This window comes from Chiloscyllium punctatum, chromosome 33, assembly GCF_047496795.1.
Source record: "Chiloscyllium punctatum isolate Juve2018m chromosome 33, sChiPun1.3, whole genome shotgun sequence".
Classification (NCBI taxonomy): domain Eukaryota; kingdom Metazoa; phylum Chordata; class Chondrichthyes; order Orectolobiformes; family Hemiscylliidae; genus Chiloscyllium; species Chiloscyllium punctatum.
The window spans coordinates 8,362,601-8,388,108 of record NC_092771.1 but is presented as its reverse complement, the minus strand read 5'-3'; the positions used below and the strand labels follow the sequence as shown (position 1 = coordinate 8,388,108).

At 52.2% G+C, this 25,508-nt stretch overlaps 1 protein-coding gene across 18 annotated transcripts in view; it reads right to left on the bottom strand.

Moving 5' to 3' along the window:
* Positions 1-591: 591 nt before the first annotated feature.
* LOC140458399 (leucine-rich repeat and immunoglobulin-like domain-containing nogo receptor-interacting protein 1) overlaps positions 592-25,508 on the bottom strand; it is a 548,017-nt gene continuing 523,100 nt past the window's right edge. For 17 of the 18 annotated variants that reach the window (XM_072552882.1, XM_072552885.1, XM_072552881.1 and 14 more), the window contains one exon: positions 592-4,028. In XM_072552882.1, coding sequence (XP_072408983.1) covers positions 2,175-4,016 — 1,842 coding nt within the window. In that variant the 5' untranslated portion in view covers positions 4,017-4,028 and the 3' untranslated portion in view covers positions 592-2,174. Of the gene's footprint in view, positions 4,029-13,834; positions 13,868-25,508 lie in introns of those variants that run through there. The other variant, XM_072552899.1, reaches the window with a different exon arrangement.

Genomic DNA, 25,508 nt, shown 5'->3' with positions numbered 1-25,508 from the left:
CTCCAGCTTGTAAAATATCCATTGACCACGCCACTCTGTTTCCTATTACAGAGCCAATTTTGTATCCATATTGCTCCTGACCCTTTTATTCTGTGACCTATGACCTTGTTCATAAGTCTGTTGTGTGGCATTGTGTCAAACAGAAATATACACATCCATGCACACCTGTTTACATACCCATGCACATATACACAATTATAAACACACACAAGGACACACTTGCACACACATGTGGATATATATACATACACACGTGAACATATATGCACACAAGTGGACATATATACACACATGTATACACACTCATATATATACACCCACACACACACACGGACAGATATACACACACACCTAAAACACACATATAATATGTGCACATACACACACACACATATATAATATGCACACATGCACACACACATGTATAATATGCACACACACATACACACACTTGTATAATATGCACACACTTGTATAATATGCACAGACACACACACACACATATAAAGACAAGTAGGACTGGACATTATGCTGGTGATTTGCTTGCACTGGAACACCATAGAGCAGGAGTTGGAGGTCGAGCTGATGAATAGGAAACCAGTAAATCCACCTTTATTATGTAACGGTCACTTGCAAATCCCATTGCACATAGTAAGTAAAAGATCTTTAGTAAAAAGTCATGCTGTTGTCCCCAGTCATTGTAGAAAAATTGCTTTTGTTTTGGCAAGTTGTTTCCTCTGCGATTCTGATTTTTCTGGATTATTCATAAAAGTTAGAGAAAACACCAGAACATTCTTCGCTTTTTCTTGTTTAATATATAAAAGACATCATGGAAGTTCAGTGAAGGAAAGAAAATTCCAGATATATATATCATTATATTTATACTTTTCTTACACAAATGCAACAGAGTCACTTCCTGGTCAGATACACCTGGGGTTCACTTTAATTCCTTATTTCCCCGCCCGCCCCGGGTTTTGTGCACAGAATGTTCTGATAAAAATGCTGCAATTAAATATTTACAGCTTGAGTGAAGTTAGTGAACATTTCCTCAGGCCCTTTCCTCAGTGTTGGAGACCAGATGGTCCACACTCGGCGTGTTCAAACATGCAGTTTGGTAAGTTCAGGGAAGGTGCTCCTATACTCAGGGCAGTGGTGGTGGTGATGATCACTGGGGACTGATCACAGATCAGGACACACACATTCATTGATGGATCGAGGTCAGGGAACGTCAGAGTTCTGACTTGTTGTAATATTAAGCTTGATTTTTTTTCCCCACTGGGACCAGACAGTATCTTTGAAGGACCAACTTAACACGAATTACAAAATGAGATTGGAGCCTCCATTTGGGGCCATGTGCTGTGTACACTCAGTGACAACTGAGATGAGTCAGGATGTGAGGATAGGTGGGCAGAGTCAGTGATGGCAAGAGAGTGAGCTACAAATGGGTGGGTACGGTTGCTTGAGTGAAGTGACTGGGTCATGGTATCATTGCCTTGGGGGATTCTGTTCCTGTCTCTCATGATGAAGGTGTCCTGGTTTTCCTTGCTGGGTATTCAACATTCTACTCAATGGCTGTTAAATCCATTCCTGTTCTTTCTTAGTAAATGTCTGAACAAATGAACAGAGCCCAAATGTTTGGTGCATGCTTTGTGTCTTTTTTTTGTCCTGCCTGGTTATCTGGTGGTTTCCCACACTCTCAACTTTGCAACTGGGCTCTATGGGCACTGTGAAGAGAGAGAGCAGTGCCTGGTACCTGGAACAGTCCCTTGTGGAGACATGGTGCCCAGGTGTAATAATGAGGCTGGCATAATTGGGCTGTAATTCAAAATCCAGTTGTACTGTTGGAAATGTCCCACCGGGTGAGGAGCTGACTGGGAACAGGCTGAGGGTGGTGTTCACTGGCTTCCTCAGAGTGGGACACTCAGTATCACCTTCACATAGAAAAAAATGGCATAAAAGATGAATCTATGCAATTCCGGATTGTGCATTCCAACTAACTAAAATGAAATTTCGCCTTCAAACGGGTTTGGGACGAGTCTCAAAACAAAAAAACAGTTGACATCCAACCCGCTGTTTGGGTCTTGCCCTCGGGAGAGAGTGTGTTACTTTCAGGAGGGTCTGTCAGACTGTGTGTCTGCAAACAGATAGCAGCAATCTCTCGCCAGCGGAGAGTCTTAGATCATTTTCATGTTGAATTTGCGAGGGGCGTCTGTGGTTCCGATCCCCGCGTCCGATTTCCGAGGCACGTATTCGATCTCAATGTTGTGTTTGGTGTTGCCTTTGCCCCGGCTCCAGAGGAACAGAAGGACGAGACAGAACAGTACAACCCCCAGGAAGGAGATGAATCCCATCGTGGTGGCGATGATGAGGGTCTTGATATCAAACGGGAAAGGCACAGAGGTGCGGGTGCTGTTGGCATTGCTGTCGTTGGGTTGGTTGGTGATGAACGCGAAGGTTTTGTTGCCTTGGTGTCCCCAGTCTGGGGAGTACCCTCGGACATGGAGGGTCGCTCTGGTGCTGTCGTTGCCTCCCGCGTTCATGGCGATGCACTGGTAGCTGCCGTTGTCCTGGAGCTGGGCGTAGCGCACCTCCAGGGTCCCGTCCGGGAAGACGGTGAGGCGGCCGTTGGTCTTCCTGGAGATGTGCTGTTTCCTGGGGGAGATCCAGAGGATGACAGGAGGAGGGTCCCCGTCCGCGCTGCAGCTGAAGTGAACCGTGTGGCCCTCATCCACACGCACCGTCTGTGGTGCCTTGTCCTGGATGCGTGCCCTCCTGCAGCTGAAGTAACTGGGCAGCAGCACATCAGGGAAGTCCTTGAACTCCTTCCCGTGGACCATCTCCGGGCTTGCACACACGGGCTGCTGCCGGTTAAAATTCAGCCGCCAGCGACGCCGGAAAATCCACAGCAAGCGGCAGTCACAGGCCAGCGGGTTCCTGTCCAGGATGAGGGTCTCCAGGTTACCCACCGAGTGGAAGGCAGTCTCTTCCAGGGTGACCAGCTCGTTCCCGGACACATTGAGGAGCCGCAGCTGACTGAGACCCCGAAAGGCGTACGGCTCGACGGTGTGCAGGCGGGAGGCGGCCAAGTGCAGCTCCTGCAGTCTCAGCAGCTCCTGCAGCATGTGGCCGTGCACCGCGCCGATCGGGTTAAAGGACAGGTTCAGGAACTTCAGGTAGACCAGGTGCCGGATCGCCACGTACGGCACCGCGGTCAGATTGCAGCTGGTCACCGTCAGCGAGGTCAGGTTCAACCCGTACAGGCAGTTCGGGGCCATGGTGTCCAGGTACACCCAGTCCGAGATCTCCAGCACCTTCAGCCGGTACAGCCGCTTGAAGGAATAGTTCGGGATCACGTTGATGTTGAGGAAGCGCAGTCTGAGCACCACCAGGCTGTGCAGGTGGGACAGAGCTTCGGTCGGGATGGTGGTCAAGTTACACTTCTCCAGAGAGAGCTGCTCCAGGCTGTGCAGCCCACTGAACGCCCGGTGGGAGATATAGACCAGGTCATTGTCACCCACCTCCAGGGACCTGAGGTTAGACAAGTCCTGGAACATGTAATCCAACAGGATGACAATCTTGTTCTCGCTAATGTCTAGCTGGGTCAGATTATTGAGGCCAGTGAAAACCCCGAGAGGGATCAGCTTCAGGCGGTTACTCCTCAAGCCCAGTGCCCTCAGGTTCGGGAGGTTACTGAATGCCCCAGGCTCCACCGTGGAGATGATGTTCTCATTCAGCTCCAGCTCCTCCAGCAGTGGGTACGCCACAAACTCGTCCTGGTTGATGGTCTTGATGCGGTTCTTGCTGAGGTCCAGCAGCCGGGTTTCGATGGGAATCCCCTCGGGGACGGTGATGAAGCGTTTCCGGTGACAGACCACCGACCTCTCCTGCGCTGAGCAGTCACAGCGAGCCGGACATCCTGAAGTATGGCCGGATAACACTGCCCCGAGGATGAGCAGCAGGACGGACTGCCAGCAGACCACACCACTGCTGGACATACTCACCTCCCCAACCAGCATCCTACTGAAGCCCTACAAACAGCAAAGATAGACACAAGACGTTAGCAAAGGCATCTGCACTGAGCATACTCTCACTCATCTACCCCCCCCCCCCCCCCCCACCGCAACAGACAGCACAAAGCCAGCTACAGAGTTACCCCTAGGCTGACAAACAGCCGCCAATCTGAATCCCAAAGACACACCGAGGGAGATGGTAACTTGGTGATAATATCATTCGGCCAGGAAGCCAGAAAACTTCTCACCTGTAATGTGAACTCTGCTTTCTCTCCACAGACCCTGCCAGACCTGCTGAGTTTATCCAGCAAGCTGTGTGTGTTTGTTTCAGATTTCCAGACTCCACAGTGTTTAGCTTTTATTACGATAATCATCCAGGTATCTGGGCCCATGGTTACTAACCTCAACAATGCAGCAAGTGAGATTTTTTGGAATGCAAAAGCTAGATCATAAAATCTACTGCAAATCCCCAAACACAAACCAACCTGGAGAAAGTCAGCAGGTCTGGCAACATCTATGGACAGAGAAACAGCATTACCCTTTCAGTAATCCTTCTCAAAGCTTGTCTGATTCACAAAAGCCCCTTTGGTGACTCCACACCCAAAGTAAGTGCCCTCTGAAATGGCTGGGTAACCTCTTAATTCGAGGGTAATTAGGGATTGCTAACAACACCCACACCCCTAAAGGTATGAAAATAAACAGAATCCCCCAAACATACAGAAAACTGACCCCAAATGTACACAGGTGCAGGTCCAGTCACACAAAACATATGGTTTAATTTATGCAGCATCCAAGTATTGATGCACTCTGTATCACAGATTCCCTACAGTGTGGAAGCAGACCATTCAACCCATTGAGTCCACACTGACCCTCTGTAGAGCATCCCACCCTATCCCTGTAGCTCCCATGACTAATCCACCTAACCTGTACACAGGGAGGAAACACAAGGAGAACACGCAAACTCCACACAGTCACCTGAGGCTGGAAATGAACCTGGGTCCTTGGTGCTGTGAAGCAGCAGTGCTAACCACTGAGCCAGAGGGCCAACTACTCAGGGAGAGTCCATCATTCATACAAAAACCACTGCCCCAATTCCTGTTCCACCCTCTCTCTCTGCACTGGGCCATTTGGGAATACAAATACTCAGTCGCATTCACAAATCCAAAATGAGTTGCCACATTTTCCTGGATTAACTTGGAGCCACAGATCTCTAATGACTATTCTCAAGAATAAGACTCTGAATAATCTTGGCAAACATTAGATAAAGGAAGCGTTTTATTTTCAGCATCTTTGAAAAACATGATTCAATAGTTAGAACATTATCTTCGATTAAAGTAAAAATGGCTTGACAGCACGTCAAGGGTCATCTAATTGTCAAACCAGCTTCCAATTGGTATATCATTCTATCGAGCTGGTAAATGCCACCATTCAATGGGACAGAGACTGCTCCCTCAGTGCTGACCCTCCCTCACTGCTGACCCTCTCTCACTCCCACTCCCTCAGTGCTGACCCTCCCTCAGTGCTGACCCTCCCTCACTGCCCGCTCCCTCACTGCTGACCCTCTCTCACTCCCACTCCCTCAGTGCTGACCCTCCCTCACTCCCTCCTCGCTCTGCACTGACCCTCCCTCACTGCTTGTTCCCTCAGTGCTGACCCTCCCTCACTCCCGCTCCCTCAGTGCTGACCCTGCCTCAGTGTTGACCCTCCCTCACTATCTGCTCCCTCAGTGCTGACCCTCCCTCACTATCTGCTCCCTCAGTGCTGACCCTCCCTCACTATCTGCTCCCTCAGTGCTGACCCTCCCTCACTGCCTGCTCCCTCAGTGCTGACCCTCCCTCACTATCTGCTCCCTCAGTGCTGACCCTCCCTCACTGCCTGCTCCCTCAGTGCTGACCCTCCCTCACTGCCTGCTCCCTCAGTGCTGACCCTCCCTCACTATCTGCTCCCTCAGTGCTGACCCTCCCTCACTGCCTGCTCCCTCAGTGCTGACCCTCCCTCACTATCTGCTCCCTCAGTGCTGACCCTCCCTCACTATCTGCTCCCTCAGTGCTGACCCTCCCTCACTGCCTGCTCCCTCAGTGCTGACCCTCCCTCACTGCCCGCTCCCTCAGTGCTGACCCTACCTCACTGCCTGCTCCCTCAGTGTTGACCCTCCCTCACTATCTGCTCCCTCAGTGCTGACCCTCCCTCACTGCCTGCTCCCTCAGTGCTGACCCTCCCTCACTACCTGCTCCCACAGTGCTGACCTTCCCTCAGTGCTGACCCTCCCTCACTCCCACTCCTGCTCCCTCAGCACCGACCCTCCCTCACTGCCCGCTCCCTCAGTGCTGACCCTCCCTCACTGCCCGCTCCCTCAGTGCTGACCCTCCCTCACTGCCTGCTCCCTCAGTGCTGACCCTACCTCACTGCCTGCTCCCTCAGTGCTGACCATCCCTCACTACCTGCTCCCTCAGTGCTGACCCTCCCTCACTACCTGCTCCCTCAGTGCTGACCCTCCCTCAGTGCTGACCCTCCCTCAGTGCTGACCCTCCCTCACTCCCACTCCCTCAGTGCTGACCCTCCCTCAGTGCTGACCCTCCCTCAGTGCTGACCATTCCTCACTGCCCGCTCTCTCAGTGCTGACCCTCCCTCAGTGCCCGCTCCCTCAGTGCTGCCCCTCTCTCACTCCCACTCCCTCAGTGCTGACCTTCCAGAAGTGTGGCTCTCTCAGCCCTGCACCTGAGTGGTGCTTGTGTTTGAATCTCTGGAAGTCACAATTTGCTGAGTCAGAGGAGGGAACATGACCCCCAGAGCCAGGGGTGATATTAAACTCACACTGAGTGGTTTTGATAAGTTTTATTCTCAGTTTCTTGTTTCTGAGCAAGGCTCTGAGTAAACTGTGACTACAACATCACACTTATAATTTGTCCAGAGAGAGAGAGAGAGACACACACAGAGAGACAGACAGAGAGAGAAAGAAAGAGAGAGAGAGGGACAGAGAGAGAGAAAGACACAGAGAGAGACAGAGACAGACAGAGAGAGAGAGAGACAGAGAGCAAGAGACAGAGAGAGAGAGAGAGGCAGAGAGAGAGAGAGACAGAGAGTGAGAGAGACACACACACATACAGAGAGAGAAAGAGAGAGACAGAGAGAGCAAGAGACTGAGAGAGAGGCAGAGAGAGAGAGAGACAGAGAGAGACAGAGAGACAGGGAGAGAGAGACAGAAACACAGAGAGAGAGAGATAAAGACACACAGGGACAGAGTGAGAGAGAGAAAGAGTGAGAGTGAGAGAGAGAGAGAGAGAGAGAGAGAGGTATATGTCGAGAGAGAGAGAAAGAGAGAGAGAGAGAGAGAGCAGGGACAGGATATCGAGAGTGTAATGTGTAGCAATGTGGGTTGGGGCTTGTCCAGCCTGACATCCTTTACCTGGGCTCACGGTCTCACTGTCCTCTTGGAATTCTCTCCCTCAGGGCATTGTGGGTCTACCCACAGCACATGGACTGCAGCGGTTTAAGAAGGCAGCTCACCCCCACCTTCTCAAGGGGCAACTAGGGATGGGGGCAATAAATGCTGGGCCCAGCCATTGACACCCAGATCCCACAAAAATGAATTAAAATAGTGGGCTCTGATTGGAGAATGTGGCAGCTCAGTGTGCCTGCAGACTGTGGGTCTGACTGTGTACTGAGAGCCCAGCATCGTGTAACCTCCCCTACACACAGGCACCATATGGCACCAACATCTGCACATACATTCTTACACATCTTACACAGAAACAGAGCCTTTGATCCAACCAGTCCATACTGACCATACCCCCACCTTATCTTTTGCCTTGAGGATTAAGAATCAGTTTTAAGAATCATGCTCACCATCTTTACAGTGTCATGGTTGCTCTGAGCTGGGTATTATTGCTTACGCTGGAAGATTCCTCTGTACTCATTGTAAAATCTATTTCACTATCACTGAGTCAGTGTAACAGGGGGTTGAACAGTGAATGCCCAGGACTGTTACCCCCTGCATTTTAAATCAGTCAGACTGTTGGGACTGAGAGGGTTTACCAAATCACACACAAGCGTTTGTCATTCTCTGAATCAGCTGCTATCATTCACGGAGTAACTGCAGATGCAAACCCTCTACAGGGAGCTCTGGGATCAACAGCCACACAAATCTGCCCTTCAACGGCAAGGTCTTTCTGAAGATTTTATATTCTCTGGGTTTTTTTTTACAGAGCTCAGTGCGTGTCAATGCTATAATCCCTGCCCTCGCCTGAAGTTAATAAGATGTAAAATAAAATCTGAGAGAGGTTACCCATCTCATTCATGGGACGACCCAGTGACAGAGACTGACAACCACAGAGTGAAGGGAATGGGGAATGGCCCACATTCTCATCATGGGACTGGGAGAAGCTGGGCCGAGAATCTTCTCTCTCCTTCATTCACCACCTGGTCTCCCAGTCTGCTGCTCTGGTTGAAAGCAGTTTGTTCACAACAACCTCGGTATTCCCCTCAGGTCCAGACAGTGCCCTCTGGATCCGGACAGTCCCCCCTGGATCCGGACAGTGCCCTCTGGATCCGGACAGTCCACACCTGGATCCGGACAGTGCCCTCCCTGGATCCGGACAGTCCACACCTGGATCCGGACAGTGCCCTCTGGATCCGGACAGTCCACACCTGGATCCGGACAGTCCCCACCTGGATCCGGACAGTGCCCTCTGGATCCGGACAGTGCCCTCTGGATCTGGACAGTGCCCTCTGGATCCGGACAGTCCCCACCTGGATCCGGACAGTCCCCACCTGGATCCGGACAGTGCCCTCTGGATCCGGACAGTCCACACCTGGATCCGGACAGTGCCCCCTGGATCCGGACAGTGCCCCCTGGATCCGGACAGTGCCCTCTGGATCCGGACAGTCCACACCTGGATCCGGACAGTCCCCTCCCTGGATCCGGACAGTCCCCACCTGGATCTGGACAGTCTCCACCTGGATCTGGACAGTGCCCCCTGGATCCGGACAGTCTCCACCTGGATCTGGACAGTCCCCACCTGGATCCGGACAGTCCACACCTGGATCCGGACAGTCCCCTCCCTGGATCCGGACAGTCCCCACCTGGATCTGGACAGTCTCCACCTGGATCTGGACAGTGCCCCCTGGATCCGGACAGTCTCCACCTGGATCTGGACAGTCCCCACCTGGATCCGGACAGTCCCCACCTGGATCCGGACAGTCTCCACCTGGATCCGGACAGTCTCCACCTGGATCTGGACACTCCCCTCCCTGGATCTGGACAGTGCCCCCTGGATCCGGACAGTCCCCTCCCTGGATCCAGACAGTCCCCACCTGGACCTGGACAGTCCCCTCCCTGGATCCGGACAGTCCCCTCCCTGGATCCGGACAGTGCCCCCTGGATCTGGACAGTGCCCCCTGGATCTGGACAGTCCCCTCCCTGGATCCAGACAGTCCCCACCTGGATCTGGACAGTGCCCCCTGGATCCGGACAGTCCCCTCCCTGGATCTGGACAGTCCCCTCCCTGGATCTGGACAGTGCCCCCTGGATCCGGACAGTCCCCTCCCTGGATCCAGACAGTCCCCACCTGGACCTGGACAGTCCCCTCCCTGGATCCGGACAGTCCCCTCCCTGGATCCGGACAGTGCCCTCCCTGGATCCGGACAGTCCCCTCCCTGGATCTGGACACTCCCCTCCCTGGATCTGGACAGTGCCCCCTGGATCCGGACAGTCCCCTCCCTGGATCCGGACAGTCTCCACCTGGATCTGGACAGTGCCCCCTGGATCCGGACAGTCCCCTCCCTGGATCCGGACAGTCTCCACCTGGATCTGGACAGTGCCCTCCCTGGATCTGGACAGTGCCCCCTGGATCCGGACAGTCTCCACCTGGATCTGGACAGTGCCCTCCCTGGATCTGGACACTCCCTCCCTGGATCTGAACAGTGCCCCCTGGATCCGGACAGTCCCCTCCCTGGATCCGGACAGTCTCCACCTGGATCTGGACAGTGCCCTCCCTGGATCTGGACAGTGCCCCCTGGATCCGGACAGTCTCCACCTGGATCTGGACAGTGCCCTCCCTGGATCTGGACACTCCCCTCCCTGGATCTGGACAGTGCCCCCTGGATCCGGACAGTCCCCTCCCTGGATCCGGACAGTCTCCACCTGGATCTGGACAGTGCCCTCCCTGGATCTGGACACTCCCCTCCCTGGATCTGGACAGTGCCCCCTGGATCCGGACAGTCCCCTCCCTGGATTTGGACATTCCTCTCCCTGGATCCGGACTGTGCCCCCTGGATCCGGACAGTCCCCTCCCTGGATCCAGACAGTTCCCTCCCTGGATCCAGACAGTCCCCATCTGGACCTGGACAGTCCCCACCTGGATCCGGACAGTCCCCTCCCTGGATCTGGATAGTTCCCTCACTGGATCCGGACAGTCCCCTCCCTGGATCTGGATAGTTCCCTCACTGGATCCGGACAGTCCCCTCCCTGGATCCGGACAGTCCCCTTCCTGGATCAGGTCAGTCCCCACCTGGATCCGGACAGTCCCCTCGCTGGATCTGGACGGTTTCCCCTGGATCTGGACAGTGCCTTGGATCCGGAATGGAGTGGAGATGTAACTGTGGAAGGGGAGCAGACAGGCAGGAACACCAAGCTCCTCTCCAGGCTGCAGCATGGACCTATTAATGGTTATCTTGGCCAGGCCTAGAAGCAAAGCCACAAGGCGGCTCATAGACTTGTCTACCGTACCCTGCTTCAGGTGACCATAGATCAGGAGTGTGGGGCTGAAGTGCAACCAGAACTTTAACAGCAGCCCCTTCAAAAAAACTTAAACGGGTCTGCAGATGAATGCATTATTTTCCCCACTGTCCTCTGTCTCCCACCTTCAAGCAAATTTTATATCCAAATGGCTCGGTATCCCTGAATCCCATGTGAACTAATCAGTCAACAGGGACTGTCCCAGGACAGGGGGAGGGGGTCAGGGACAGTCCCAGGACAGGGAAAGGGCGTCAGGGACTGTCCCAGGACAGGGGGAGGGTGTAAGGGACAGTCCCAGGACAGGGGGAGGGGGTCAGGGACTGTCCCAGGACAGGGGGAGGAGGTCAGGGACGGTCCAAGGACAGGGGGAGGGTGTAAAGGACTGTCCCAGGACAGGGGGAGGAGGTCAGGGACAGTCCCAGGACAGGGAAAGGGCGTCAGGGACTGTCCCAGGACAGGGGGAGGGTGTAAGGGACTGTCCCAGGATAGGGGGAGGGGGTCAGGGACAGTCCCAGGACAGGGGGAGGGGGTCAGGGACTGTCCCAGGACAGGGGGAGGGGGTCAGGGACTGTCCCAGGACAGGGGGAGGGGGTCAGGGACTGTCCCAGGACAGGGGGAGGGGGTCAGGGACTGTCCCAGGACAGGGGGAGGGGGTCAGGGACAGTCCCAGGACAGGGGGAGGGGGTCAGGGACTGTCCGAGACAGGGGGAGGGGGTCAGGGACAGTCCCAGGACAGGGGGAGGGGGTCAGGGACTGTCCGAGACAGGGGGAGGGGGTCAGGGACTGTCCCAGGACAGGGGGAGGGGGGTCAGGGACAGTTCTGCTGCAGTTGTCTGGGAGTTAGTTCCCCCCCTCCCCTCCCCTCCCACTGGGATGGAATGTGACTCTCTCTGGGATGTGACCTTTCCTGTTAAACCCCAGCAGGACCTTGAGGCTCCCCAGTTCACTTCCAGCTGCTGTGGAGAGGGAGAGATACCACAGACTGCTTGTAGAGTGAGGGTGGAGGGTGAGGGATGGAGGGTCAGTCCCTGAGGCCTGGGATACTGGCACCTTCAGAACAGGAGGCAAGTGAGGGAGTTCACCCAGAAATGCCAACTCAATACAATCACTATGTTAGTGCGACTCAGAGGCGCTAGGTCATTGTGAGAACTCTGCCAGTTATTTAATAACAGCAGCACCTGGGACAGCAATCAGATATCGATCAGGCAAATGGAAAAGATCAGAGAGTGTCTTCACTGCTGCCTCTAGCCTCTCCAATTACTGATGGCATTGATCTTTTAACAGATACCTCACTGTCATTGCTGAACTGGCCTGGATGTTAACTGCCGTATCTTGGCCCTCCTCCATTCTCTGCCTGGGTTAGACACAGCCTCACTTTCCCCGTCTTTCCCTGCCTGCTCATTCCGCATCAGCTTACAGCTTTCTCCAGGAACAGCTATCCAAACCAGGGTCAACGCTAATGCAAACTGGGGATGGGCACTCGGAACCTCCCCCCGTTTCACTGGAAATTGGGATGTAGTTTGGGGAATGGATGGGTCCCCTTCTCCATTACGGAATGTCTGTTCTGTCCATCATGCAGTCACACCTAGAGTCTCAGGAAGGGAACATTGTCACCGTGCCTCTGTGATCTCCTCCGGTTCCACTACCCTCCAAGATCAACACGCTCCTCTACACCCTAATTCTGACTTCTTCTGAATCCCCAGTTTCCATCGCTCTACTATTGGGGAGCGTTCTGCAGAAATTCACCATCAATCTTTAGATAGCACCTTCCATCCTGACTTGGGAATACACTGCCGTCCCTTCACTGTGGCTGGGTTAAAAATCCTAAAATTCCCTCCCGAAGGGCATTGGGGTCAACCCACAGCAGGTGGACTGCAGCAATTCAAGAAGACAGCTCATCCCCACATTCTGAAGGGGCAACTAGGGACGGATAATAAATGCTGGCCCAGCCAGTGATGCCCATGCCCCATGAGTAAATTAAAAAAAACATGGAGCTGCTGTTTCTTTGAGTTTACAACAAAATCTCATTCCTGGGCAAGAACATACCCCTCACACTTACTCCTTGGTATCGAATGTTTCAAGTGACCTAAACCCTTTCCTATTCACACCAATTGTTCACACACCCCTATGCCAGTTGAAGATTGTGTAATGTTCCTGGTTTTAGTGATCCCGCTAAAATGTCTGTTTTTTAAAAAAACTCAGTTTGTATACAATCTCGAACTAAAACTGCTACAGAATAAGCTCACGGCAAACTCTGTCCTTCTGAGAATTAGTTGCCTTATCCAATACAGCAGCATCTAGAATTATTATTTCTATCATGCCTGCATTGTGCAAGTGGATGACAGTTCACATCTCTTCATTTTCAAGTTTACAAATAATGAGAAAAAGAATTTAAACAGCTATTGACTTAGCCAACACTTATCTCATCTTCTCATCCTTTCCAAATTGCACTCGCCTACAAACCTGACCCAATCCATTTCTGACTGAACAAACAGAGAGAAAGCAGAGCAACGCAGAGTCAATATTTGTTGTCAACATTATGTGTGTGTTTCTGAAAGAGTACTATTTCAGTGTTAGTCAGCAGCTCCACCCCTTAAACTTCCTGGGAAGGAACTTGTGGTCAATCTCTAAACAGCTGTCTCCATCTCCATGACCAAATCTTCATGTGTACATGGAAGTGGGTCATTCAGCCCAATAAGTTCACACTGAGCCTCTGAAGACCTTCCCACCCAGTCCCACCCCATCCCTGTAACCGTGCATTCCCCACGGCTAACCCACGCCATTCCAGTAACCCAGCATTTCCCATCGCTAACCCACCCCATCCCTGTACCACAACATTTCCCATGCCTAACCCACCCCATTCCTGTAATCCCTCATTCCCCATGGCTAACCCAACCCCATTCCTGTAATCCTGCATTCACTGCGGCTAACCCACCCCATCCCTGTAACCGTGCATTCCCCACGGCTAACCCACCTCATCCCTGTAACCGTGCATTCCCCACGGCAAACCCACCCCATCCCTGTTACCCAGCATTCCCCACAGCTAACCCAACCCCATCTCTGTAATCCTGCATTCCCCATCACTAACCCATGCAGCCTGCACATCCTTTGGACTGTGGGAGGAAGCCCTCGCAGACACGGGGAGAGTGTACAAACTCCACACAGACAGTTGCTTGAGGGTGGAATCGAGCCCAGGTCCCTGGTAATGTGAGGCAGCAGTGCTAACCACTGAGCCATGGTGCTGCCATGCTTGGAGATACATTGTTCAGATCAGGGCAGAAGGGCCAAATAGCCACTTCCTACTCCTGTTTCTATGTTGGCAGGATCAGATCCCAGCAGCTTGTTCCTAGGATTAGGCAAATAGACAATGTTAAGCGCGGTCTTATTAAAGCCAACGGGTCAGGAGAGGACAGAAAGATTGAGAGTCGCTTGGTGTGTGTGTGTGTGTGTGTCTGTGTGTGTGTGGGTGTGTGGGTGTGTGTATGTGTGTGTGTCTGTGTGTGTGTGTGTCTGTGTGTGTGTGTCTGTGTGTGTGTATGTATGTGGGTGTGTGTGTATGTATGTGGGTATGTGTGTGAGTGAATGTGTATGGGTGTGCATGTGCCTGTGTGTGTGTGTGTGTGTGTATGTATGTGGGGGTGTGTGAGTGAATGTGTGTGGGTGTGCATGTGCCTGTGTGTGTGTGTGTATGTGAGTGTGCCTGTGGGTGTGTGTGTGAGTGAATGTGTGTGTGTGCGTTTGCCTGTGTGTGTGTGTGTGTGCGTGAGTGAGTGTGTTTGGGGGGGGGGAGGGGGCTGTGTTTGTGTATGTTAGACTGTGTATGTCCAAATGTTGATGGGAAAGATTATAGTTTGAGTATTTGAGATGGCTCCGTTTTTATCCAATGTCTGCAGGAGGGTTTCCTGACACAGTATGTAGACAAAAGCCAACAAGGGGCGAGGCCACATTGGATTTGGTACTGGGTAATGAACCTGGCCAGGTGTTAGATTTGGAGGTAGGTGAGCACTTTGGTGATTGTGACCACAATTCAATTATGCTTACTTTAGCAATGGAAAGGGATAGGTATGTACCACAGGGCAAGAGTTATAGCTGGGGGAAAGGCAGTTATGATGTAATTAGGCAGGATTTAGGATGCATAGGATGGGGAAGGAAACTGCAGGGGATGGGCACAGTTGAAATGTGGAACTTGTTCAAGGAACAGCTACTGTGTGTCCTTGAAAAGTGTGTACCTGTCAGGCAGGGAGAAGTGCTCGAGTGAGGGAACCGTGGTTTACTAAAGACATTGAAGTTCTTGTCAAGTGGAAGAAGGAGGCTTATGTTAGGATGAGATGTGGAGGCTCAGTTAGGATGCTTGAAAATTACAAATTAGTCAGGAAGGACCTAAAGAGAGAGCTAAAAAGAGCCAGGAGGGGACATGAGAAGTCATTGGCAAGTCGGATAAAGGAAAACCCTAAAGCTTTCTATAGGTATGTCAGGAATAAAAGAATGACTAGAGTAAGATTAGGGTTTAGATCAGAGTGGTGCTGGAAAAGCACAGCAGGTCAGGCAACATCCGAGGAGCAGGAAAATCAATGTTTTGGCTTTTGCCCGAGACGTCGATTTTCCTGCTCCTCGGATGCTGCCTGACTTGTTGTGCTTTTCCAGCACCACTCTGATCTAAACTCTGGTTTCCAGCATCTGCAGTCCTCACTTTTGCCTAGAATAAGATTAGGGCCAATCAAGGACAGTAATGGGAAGTTGTGCATGGAGTCTGAGGAGATAGGAGAAGCGCTAAATGAATATTTCTTGTCAGAATTCACACTGGAAAAAGACAATGTTGTTGAGGAGGATAGTGAGATACAGGCTACTAGTCTGGATGGGATTGAGGTTCACATGGAGGAGGTTTCATCAATTCTGGAAAGTGTGAAAATAGATAAGTCCCCTGGGCCAGATGGAATTTATCCTTGGATTCTCTGGGAAGCTAGAGAAGAGATTGCAGAGCCTTTGGCTTTGATCTTTATGTCATCATTGTCTACAGGAATAATGCCAGAAAACTGGAGGATAATAAATGTAGTCCCCTTGTTCATGAAGGGGAGGAGAGACAACCCTGATAATTATAGACCAGTGAGTCTTACTTCGGTTGTGGGTAAAGTGTTGGAAAGATCATAAGAGATAGAAGTTATAATCATCTAGAAAGGGATAATTTGATTAGGGATAGTCAACATGGTTTTGTGAAGAGTAGGTCATGCCTCATAAATCTTATTGAGTTCTTTGAGAAGGTGACCAAACAGGTGGATGAGGGTAAAGCAGTTGATGTAGTGTATATGGATTTCAGTAAGGAGTTTGACAAAGTTCTCTAGGTAGGCTATTGCAGAAAATATGGAGGCATGAGATTGAGGGTGATCTAGCAGTTTGGATCAGAAATTGGCTATTTATACAGGTGGATAGAGTGGTCAAGAAGGCATAAGGTATGCTTGCCTTCATCGGATGGGGTATTGAGTAGAAGGGTTGGCAGATCATGTTAAAATTGTACAAGACATTGGTTTGGCCGCATTTAGAATACTGTGTACAGTTCTGGTCGCCACATTACCAAAAGGATGTGGACGCTTTGGAGGGGGTGCAGAGAAGGTTTGCGAGGATGTTGCCTGGTATGGAAGGTGCTAGCTATGAAGAGAGGTTGAGTAGGTTAGGATTGTTTTCAATCGAAAAAGGAGATTGAGGGGGGACCTGACTGAGGTTTACAAAATCATGAAGGGTATAGACAGGGTGGATAGAGACAAGCTTTTTCCCAGGGTGAAGGATTCAGTAACGAGAGGTCACATGTTCAAGGTGAGAGGTGAAAGTTTAAGGGGGATACACGTGGCAAGTACTTCACACAGAGGGTGGTGGGTGCCTGGAATGCGTTGCCAGCAGAGGTGGTAGAGGCAGGCACGGTAGATTCATCTAAGATGCTTCTGGGCAGATGCATGAGTAGGTGGGGAGCAGAGGGACACAGATGCTTAGGAATTGGACGATAGGTTTAGACAGTAGATTTGGATCGGCTCAGGCTTGGCGCACTGGAGGGCCTGTTGGTGGGCTGTAAATTTTCTTTGTTCTTTGTTATTTGTAAGAAGTCAGAAGGTGGTGGTTGTTGGGAAATGTTCATCCTGGAGTTCAGTTACCAATGGTGTACCGCAAGGATCTGCTTTGGGGCCACTACTGTTTGTCATTTTTATAAATGACCTGGATGAAGGTGTAGAAGGATGGGTTAGTAAATTTGCAGATGACACTAAGGTTGGTGGAGGTATGGACAGTGCGGAAGGATGTTGCAAGTTATAGAGGGTCAGAGATAAGCTGCAGAGCTGGGCTGACAGGTTGCAAATGGAGTTTTATGCAGAAAAGTGTGAGGATTAACAGGAATACAGAGTACTGGGCTAATGGTAAGATTCTTGGCAGTATAGAGGAACAGAGAGATCTCAGTGTCCATGTTCATAGATCCCTGAAAGTTGCAACCCAGGTTGATAGGGTTGTTAAGAAGTTGTGTTAGCTTTTATTGGTAGAGGGATTGAGTTTTGGAGCCACGAGGTCACGCTGCAGCTGTACAAAACCTTGTGCAGCCGCACTTGGAATATTATGTATAGTTCTGGTCACTGCATTATAGGAAGGATGTCGAAGCTTTGGAAAGGGTTCAGAGGAGATTGACTGGATGTTGCCTGGTATGGAGGGAAGGTCTTATGAGGAAAGGCTGAGGGACTTGAAGCTGTTTTTGTTAGAGAGAAGAAAGTTATAAGGTGACTTAGTAGAGACATATAAGACAATCAGAGGGTTAGATAGGGTGGACAGTGAGAGCCTTTTTCCTCGGATGGTGATGGCTAGAACAAGGGGACATAGCTTTAAATTGAGGGGTGATAGATATAGGACAGAGGTCAGTGATAGTTTCTTTACTCAGAGAGTAGTAAGGGTATGGAATGCCTTGCCTGCAACAGTAGTAGACTCGCCAACTATGAGGGCATTTAGATGGTCATTTGATAAATATATGGATGATAATGGAATAATGTAGCTTAGATGGGCTTCAGATTGGTTTCACAAGTGGGTGCAACATTGAGGGCTGAAGGGCCTGAACTGTGCTGAATTGTTCTATGCCCTGTGTGTGTGTGCATGTGAGATTTGTGCGTGTGTCTGTGATTTGTGTGTTAGACTGTACGTGTGTCAATGTGTATGTATTAGACTGTGTGTGAGAGTGTGAGTGTATGAGTTCGACTGTGAATGTGAGTGTGTGTGTTTGTTTGCGTAGGGAAGGTGCATGTTAAGAAGCATCAGTGGCTGTGAAGATATTTCATGAAGGTCCAGTGAGTAACTCTCTAATTGTACAGCCATCTCCCTCTGAGACTGCGTTCTCCTCCGGATTGTCCCTATCCCTTTCTCCAGCTGTTGGAATGCACACAGTTTTCACAGTGGCAGGTTTCCCAAAGTACAGTCCACTCCCTGGCCCAGTCTGAGGGACAGCTGATACCCAAACAGACAGTGTACAGCCGCTGCAGGCTGGAAGGTGACAACTGGGTGGAAACAATACCCTGTTCCTCCCTGGGGCATCAGTGTGACTGGGGCACAGAGAATCACTGGAAAGGTACAAACACAATCTCAAAGAACACGTGTTGAGGAACATACTAACAGGAAAAGGGAACAGAGAAGAGAAGAGAATGAAGAGAGCACAAGACTGCTGTCTGAACAAATCTTAAAGTAGATTATTGAAAAACATTGTCTCTGAGCTGGGTCCCTATGTCTCTGAGCTGGGGGACTGAGTCTCTGGGGGTCCCCTGTGTCTCTGGGCGGGGTCCCTGTGTCTCTGGCAGGGTGACTGTGTCTCTGGGCGGGGTCCCTGTGTCTCTGGGCTGGGTCCCTGTGTCTCTGGGCTGGGTGACTGTGATCTCTGGGCGGGGTCCCTGTGTCTCTGGCAGGGTGACTGTGTCTCTGGGCGGGGTCCCTGTGTCTCTGGGCGGGGTGACTGTGTCTCTGGGCGGGGTGACTGTGTCTCTGGGCGGGGTCCCTGTGTCTCTGGGCTGGGTCCCTGTGTCTCTGGCAGGGTGACTGTGTCTCTGGGCGGGGTCCCTGTGTCTCTGGGCGGGGTCCCTGTGTCTCTGGGCGGGGTCCCTGTGTCTCTGGGCGGGGTCCCTGTGTCTCTGGGCGGGGTCCCTGTGTCTCTGGGCTGGGTGACTGTGTTGTGGTTCTGTTCGCCGAGCTGGGAATTTGTGTTGCAGACATTTCGTCCCCTGTCTAGATGACATCCTCAGTGCTTGGGAGCCTCCTGTGAAGTGCTTCTGTGATCTTTCCTCCGGCATTTGTAGTGGTTTGAATCTGCCGCTTCCAGTTGTCAGTTACAGCTGTACACTGCAGTGGCTGGTATATTGGGTCCAGGTCGATGTGCTTATTGATAGAATCTGTGGATGAGTGCCATGCCTCTAGGAATTCCCTGGCTGTTCTCTGTTTGGCTTGTCCTATAATAGTAGTGTTGTCCCAGTCGAACTCATGTTGCTTGTCATCTGTGTGTGTGGCTACTAAGGATAGCTGGTCGTGTCGTTTCGTGGCTAGTTGGTGTTCATGTATACGGATCGTTAGCTGTCTTCCTGTTTGTCCGATGTAGTGTTTTGTGCAGTCCTTGCATGGGATTTTGTACACTACATTAGTTTTGCTCATGTTGGGTATCGGGTCCTTCATTCTGGTGAGTTGTTGTCTGAGCGTGGCTGTTGGTTTGTGTGCTGTTATGAGTCCTAGTGGTCGCAGTAGTCTGGCTGTCAGTTCGGAAATGCTCCTGATGTATGGTAGTGTGGCTAGTCCTTTGGGTTGCGGCATGTCCTGGTTCAGTTGTCTCTCCCTTAGGCATCTGTTGATGAAATTGCGAGGGTATCCGTTTTTGGCGAATACATTGTATAGGTGTTCTTCTTCCTCTTTTTGCAGTTCTGGTGTACTGCAGTGTGCTGTGGCCCTTTTGAACAGTGTCTTGATGCAACTTCGTTTGTGTGTGTTGAGGTGGTTGCTTTCGTAGTTCAGGACTTGGTCTGTGTGTGTGGCTTTCCTGTAAACCTTTGTGGTGAATTCTCCGTTCGGTGTTCTCTGTACCATCACGTCTAGGAATGGGAGTTGGTTGTCCTTTTCTTCCTCTCTAGTGAATCGGATTCCTGTGAGTGCTGCGTTGATGATCCGGTGTGTGTTCGCTATTTCTGTGTTTTTAATGATTACAAAGGTGTCATCCACATATCTGACCCAGAGTTTGGGTTGAATTTGCGGTAAGACTGTTTGTTCTAACCTTTGCATTACCGCTTCTGCTATGAGTCCAGAGATGGGTGAGCCCATGGGTGTGCTGTTGATTTGTTCATATATTTGGTTGTTGAATGTGAAGTGTGTTGTGAGGCACAGGTCCAGTAGTTTGAGTATGCGGTCTTTGTTGATAGGTTCCCCGTCCTGTTGTCTGTTCTGTATGTCCAGCAGGTTGGCTATTGTTTCTCTGGCTAGGGTTTTGTTGATAGAGGTGAACAGTGCCGTTACATCGAATGAGACCATGGTTTCTTCCTGGTCTATGTGTATATTTCTGATGATGTCCAAGAATTCCTGTGTTGATTGTATAGATTGTCTGGATCCGCTGATCAGATGTTTCAGTTTCTGCTGTAGTTCTATGGCCAGTTTGTGTGATGGTGTCCCTGGTAGTGATACTATGGGTCTGAGTGGGATGTCTGGTTTGTGCACTTTAGATAGTCCATAGAATCTGGGGGTGTTGTTGCTTTCAGGTTTCATTCTTTGTAGGTCAGACCTGGTTCTCTGTCCCTTTTTTTGTCGATTCCTCTGTGTGTTGTTTATCCTATTGGTGAGCTGTGGGGTGGGGTCAAACTCCCTCTTTTGGTAGGTGTTGGTATCTGCAAGTAGTTGTTGTGCTTTTTGGATGTACTCTGCTTTGTCCAGGATGACCGTCATTCTGCCTTTGTCTGCTGGTAGTATAATTATGTTCTTATCGAGTCTTAGTGATTTTAGTGCTTCCCTCTCCTTGGTGTTGAGGTTACGTGTTTGTCTTTTGCTTGTTATAAGAGGTACAATAGACTAGAGAGGAAGAAAAGGACAACCAACTCCCATTCCTAGACGTGATGGTACAGAGAACACCGAACGGAGAATTCACCACAAAGGTTTACAGGAAAGCCACACACACAGACCAAGTCCTAAACTATGAAAGCAACCATCCCAACACACACAAACGAAGTTGCATCAAGACACTGTTCAAAAGGGCCACAGCACACTGCAGTACACCAGAACTGCAAAAAGAGGAAGAGGAACACCTATACAATGTATTCGCCAAAAACGGATACCCTCGCAATTTCATCAACAGATGCCTAAGGGAAAGACAACGGAACGAGGACATGCCACAACCCAAAGGACTAGCCACACTACCATACATCAGGAGCATTTCTGAACTGACAGCCAGACTACTGCGACCACTAGGACTCATAACAGCACACAAACCAACAGCCACGCTCAGACAACAACTCACCAGAACGAAGGACCCGATACCCAACATGAGCAAAACCAATGTAGTGTACAAAATCCCATGCAAGGACTGCACAAAACACTACATCGGACAAACAGGAAGACAGCTAATGATCCGCAACCATGAACACCAACTAGCCACGAAACGACACGACCAGCTATCCTTAGTGGCCACACACGCAGATGACAAGCAACATGAGTTCGACTGGGACAACACTACCATTATAGGGCAAGCCAAACAGAGAACAGCCAGGGAATTCCTAGAGGCATGGCACTCATCCACAGATTCAATCAATAAGCACATCGACCTGGACCCAATATACCGACCACTGCAACGGACAGCTGGAACTGACAACCGGAAGCGGCAGATTCAAACCACTACAAATCCAGGAGGAAAGATCACAGAAGCGCTTCACAGGAGGCTCCCAAGCACTGAGGATATCACCTAGACAGGGGATGAAACGTCTGCAACACAAATTCCCAGCTCGGCGAACAGAACCACAACAACGAGCACCCGAGCTACAAATCTTTTCACAAACTTTGGGTGACTGTGTCTCTGGGCTGGGTGACTGTGTCTCTGGGCTGGGTGACTGTGCATCTGGGCGGGGTGACTGTGTCTCTGGGCGGGGTCCCTGTGTCTCTGGGCTGGGTGACTGTGTGTCTGGGCTGGGTGACTGTGTGTCTGGGCTGGGTGACTGTGTGTCTGGGCTGGATCCCTGTGTCTCTGGGCTGGGTCCCTGTGTCTCTGGGCTGGGTCCCTGTGTCTCTGGGCTGGGTGACTGTGCGTCTGGGCTGGGTGACTGTGTCTCTGGGCTGGGTCCCTGTGTCTCTGGGCTGGGTGACTGTGTCTCTGAGCTGGGTCCCTGTGTCTCTGGGCTGGGTGACTGTGTCTCTGGGCAGGGTCCCTGTGTCTCTGGGCTGGATGACTGTGTCTCTGAGCTGGGTGACTGTGTCTCTGGGCTGGATGACTGTGTCTCTGAGCTGGGTGACTGTGTCTCTGAGCTGGGTCCCTGTGTCTCTGGGCTGGGTGACTGTGTCTCTGGGCGGGGTCCCTGTGTCTCTGGGCTGGATGACTGTGTCTCTGAGCTGGGTGACTGTGTCTCTGAGCTGGGTCCCTGTGTCTCTGGGTGGGGTCCCTGTGTTTCTGGGCGGGGTCCCTGTGTCTCTGGGCTGGGTGACTGTGTCTCTGAGCTGGGTGACTGTGTCTCTGAGCTGGGTGACTGTGTCTCTGGGCGGGGTGGCTGTGTCTCTGAGCTGGGTCCCTGTGTCTCTGGGCAGGGTCCCTGTGTCTCTGGGCAGGGTCCCTGTGTCTCTGGGCTGGGTGACTGTGTCTCTGAGCTGGGTCCCTGTGTCTCTGGGCAGGGTCCCTGTGTCTCTGGGCGGGGTCCCTGTGTCTCTGGGCGGGGTCCCTGTGTCTCTGGGTGGGGTCCCTGTGTCTCTGGGCTGGATCCCTGTGTCTCTGGGCGGGGTCCCTGTGTCTCTGGGCGGGGTCCCTGTGTCTCTGGGCGGGGTCCCTGTGTCTCTGGGCTGGATCCCTGTGTCTCTGGGCGGGGTCCCTGTGTCTCTGGGCGGGGTCCCTGTGTCTCTGGGTGGGGTCCCTGTGTCTCTGGGCAGGGTCCCTGTGTCTCTGGGCTGGGTGACTGTGTCTCTGGGCTGGGTGACTGTGTCTCTGGGCGGGGTCCCTGTGTCTCTGGGCGGGTCCCTGCGTCTCTGAGCTGGGTCCCTGTGTCTCTGGGCGGGGTCCCTGTGTCTCTGGGCTGGGTCCCTGTGTCTCTGAGCTGGGTGACTGTGTCTCTGGGCGGGGTCCCTGTGTCTCTGGGCGGGGTCCCTGTGTCTCTGGGCGGGGTCCCTGTGTCTCTGGGCTGGGTCCCTGTGTCTCTGGGCGGGGTCCTTGTGTCTCTGGGCGGGGTCCCTGTGTCTCTGGGCAGGGTCACTGTGTCTCTGGGCGGGGTGACTGTGTCTCTGGGCGGGGTCCCTGTGTCTCTGGGCGGGGTCCCTGTGTCTCTGAGCTGGGTGACTGTGTCTCTGGGCGGGGTCCCTGTGTCTCTGGGCTGGGTGACTGTGTCTCTGGGCGGGGTCCCTGTGTCTCTGGGCTGGATCCCTGTGTCTCTGGGCGGGGTCCCTGTGTCTCTGAGCTGGGTGACTGTGTCTCTGGGCGGGGTCCCTGTGTCTCTGGGCTGGGTGACTGTGTCTCTGGGCGGGGTCCCTGTGTCTCTGGGCTGGATCCCTGTGTCTCTGGGCGGGGTCCCTGTGTCTCTGAGCTGGGTGACTGTATCTCTGGGCGGGGTCCCTGTGTCTCTGGGCTGGGTCCCTGTGTCTCTGGGCGGGGTCCCTGTGTCTCTGAGCTGGGTGACTGTGTCTTTGGGCGGGGTGACTGTGTCTCTGGGCGGGGTCCCTGTGTCTCTGGGCTGGGTCCCTGTGTCTCTGGGCGGGGTCCCTGTGTCTCTGGGCGGGGTCCCTATATCTCTGGGCTGGGTGACTGTGTCTCTGGGCTGGGTCCCTGTGTCTCTGGGCTGGGTCCCTGTGTCTCTGGGCGGGGTGACTGTGTCTCTGGGCGGGGTCCCTGTGTCTCTGGGCGGGGTCCCTGTGTCTCTGGGCTGGGTGACTGTGTCTCTGGGCGGGGTCCCTGTGTCTCTGGGCTGGGTGACTGTGTCTCTGGGCGGGGTCCCTGTGTCTCTGGGCTGGATGACTGTGTCTCTGAGCTGGGTGACTGTGTCTCTGGGCGGGGTCCCTGTGTCTCTGGGCTGGGTGACTGTGTCTCTGGGCGGGGTCCCTGTGTCTCTGGGCTGGGTGACTGTGTCTCTGGGCTGGGTCCCTGTGTCTCTGGGCTGGATCCCTGTGTCTCTGGGCGGGGTCCCTGTGTCTCTGGGCGGGGTCCTTGTGTCTCTGGGCGGGGTCCTTGTGTCTCTGGGCGGGGTCCCTGTGTCTCTGGGCTGGGTGACTGCATGCTAACAGGTTCTACATTGAGCTGTGGGATATTTCTGGTCTCTCTCTCTCTCTGCTTTCGAACGGTTTGCTGTTCCGGGAGCTGCACGCTCCTTATTTGCCTCGTACTCCTTACATTACAGTGTGGAATCAGGCCCTTCGGCCCAACAAGTCCACACCGACCCGCCGAAGCGCAACCCACCCATACCCCTACATTTACCCCTTACCTAACACTACGGGCAATTTAGCATGGCCAATTCACCTGACCTGCACATCTTTGGAGTGTGGGAGGAATCTGGAGCACCCGGAGGATACCCACGCAGACACGGGGAGAATGTGCAAACTCCACACAGTCTGAGGGTGGAATTGAACCCGGGTCTCTGGCGCTGTGAGGCAGCAGTGCTAACCACTGTGCCACCGTGTTGCCCCCTCATGTTGTTTCATCATGAGCCAGGCACCTATACTTTGTTTGATTAGTTTCCATGCCAACCCTCTCAGTGATACGTGTTATGTGGAGCTGCTTCATTCGAACTGAAATATCATGGCGGCTGTATCAGGATGAGAAAAGACCCAATCCCTCCCTCTCCAACAACAGAGGCAGCTACCTGCTCATCACACTGCACCGAGGAGGGGGTCACACACTGACACAGTGTGCGATTCATTGGTCTCTCACAGCCAGAGGACAGAGCACACACTGTCTCAGGGCACTGGCACTGACTCCAATGAAGCAGCTTATGACTGGTACTGGCAGGGTGGGGCATTATAGTTGTGTGGCAGGCTTGATAGAGTTACAGTTTGTGAAAACCCAGAGATGGTCTTTAACCTCAGAAAGACACAAACCCAGGAGAAAAAAATACTGATAGGGAATAACCCACCTTCTAGATAGTTCACCATGGATCTAAGTGAAGTTCAAGCTGAATTACTGATCAATACTTCACTCCTTATGGTTTCACAATTCCAGTACATTTCTCCAAGATGAAATCATTTTGGAGGTGACCTTCCACCTAAGTTTGCATATGTAAATATGACCGAAATAGCATCATGCATCAATTTGCATGGAAAATAGGGACAGGAGGAGACCATGTGGCTCTGCCAGTCCACCTCCCCATTTAATCTGATCATGGCTGATCATCCAACTCAGTATCTTCTCTGGGTCAGACAGACAGTGGGCATTGGAGGGGTCCCTGGATCCCTGGGCTGGATGGCTGACTCTGGTGGAATCTCAGAGTAGTTACAGCACAGGGGTCGGCCATTCAGCCTATTATTATTGTACTGGCTCTCTGAAGAAATTGATGTTAACCGTGTCCCAAACAGTAATATCACCCTGTTTAATCCACCCATTCCCCCTT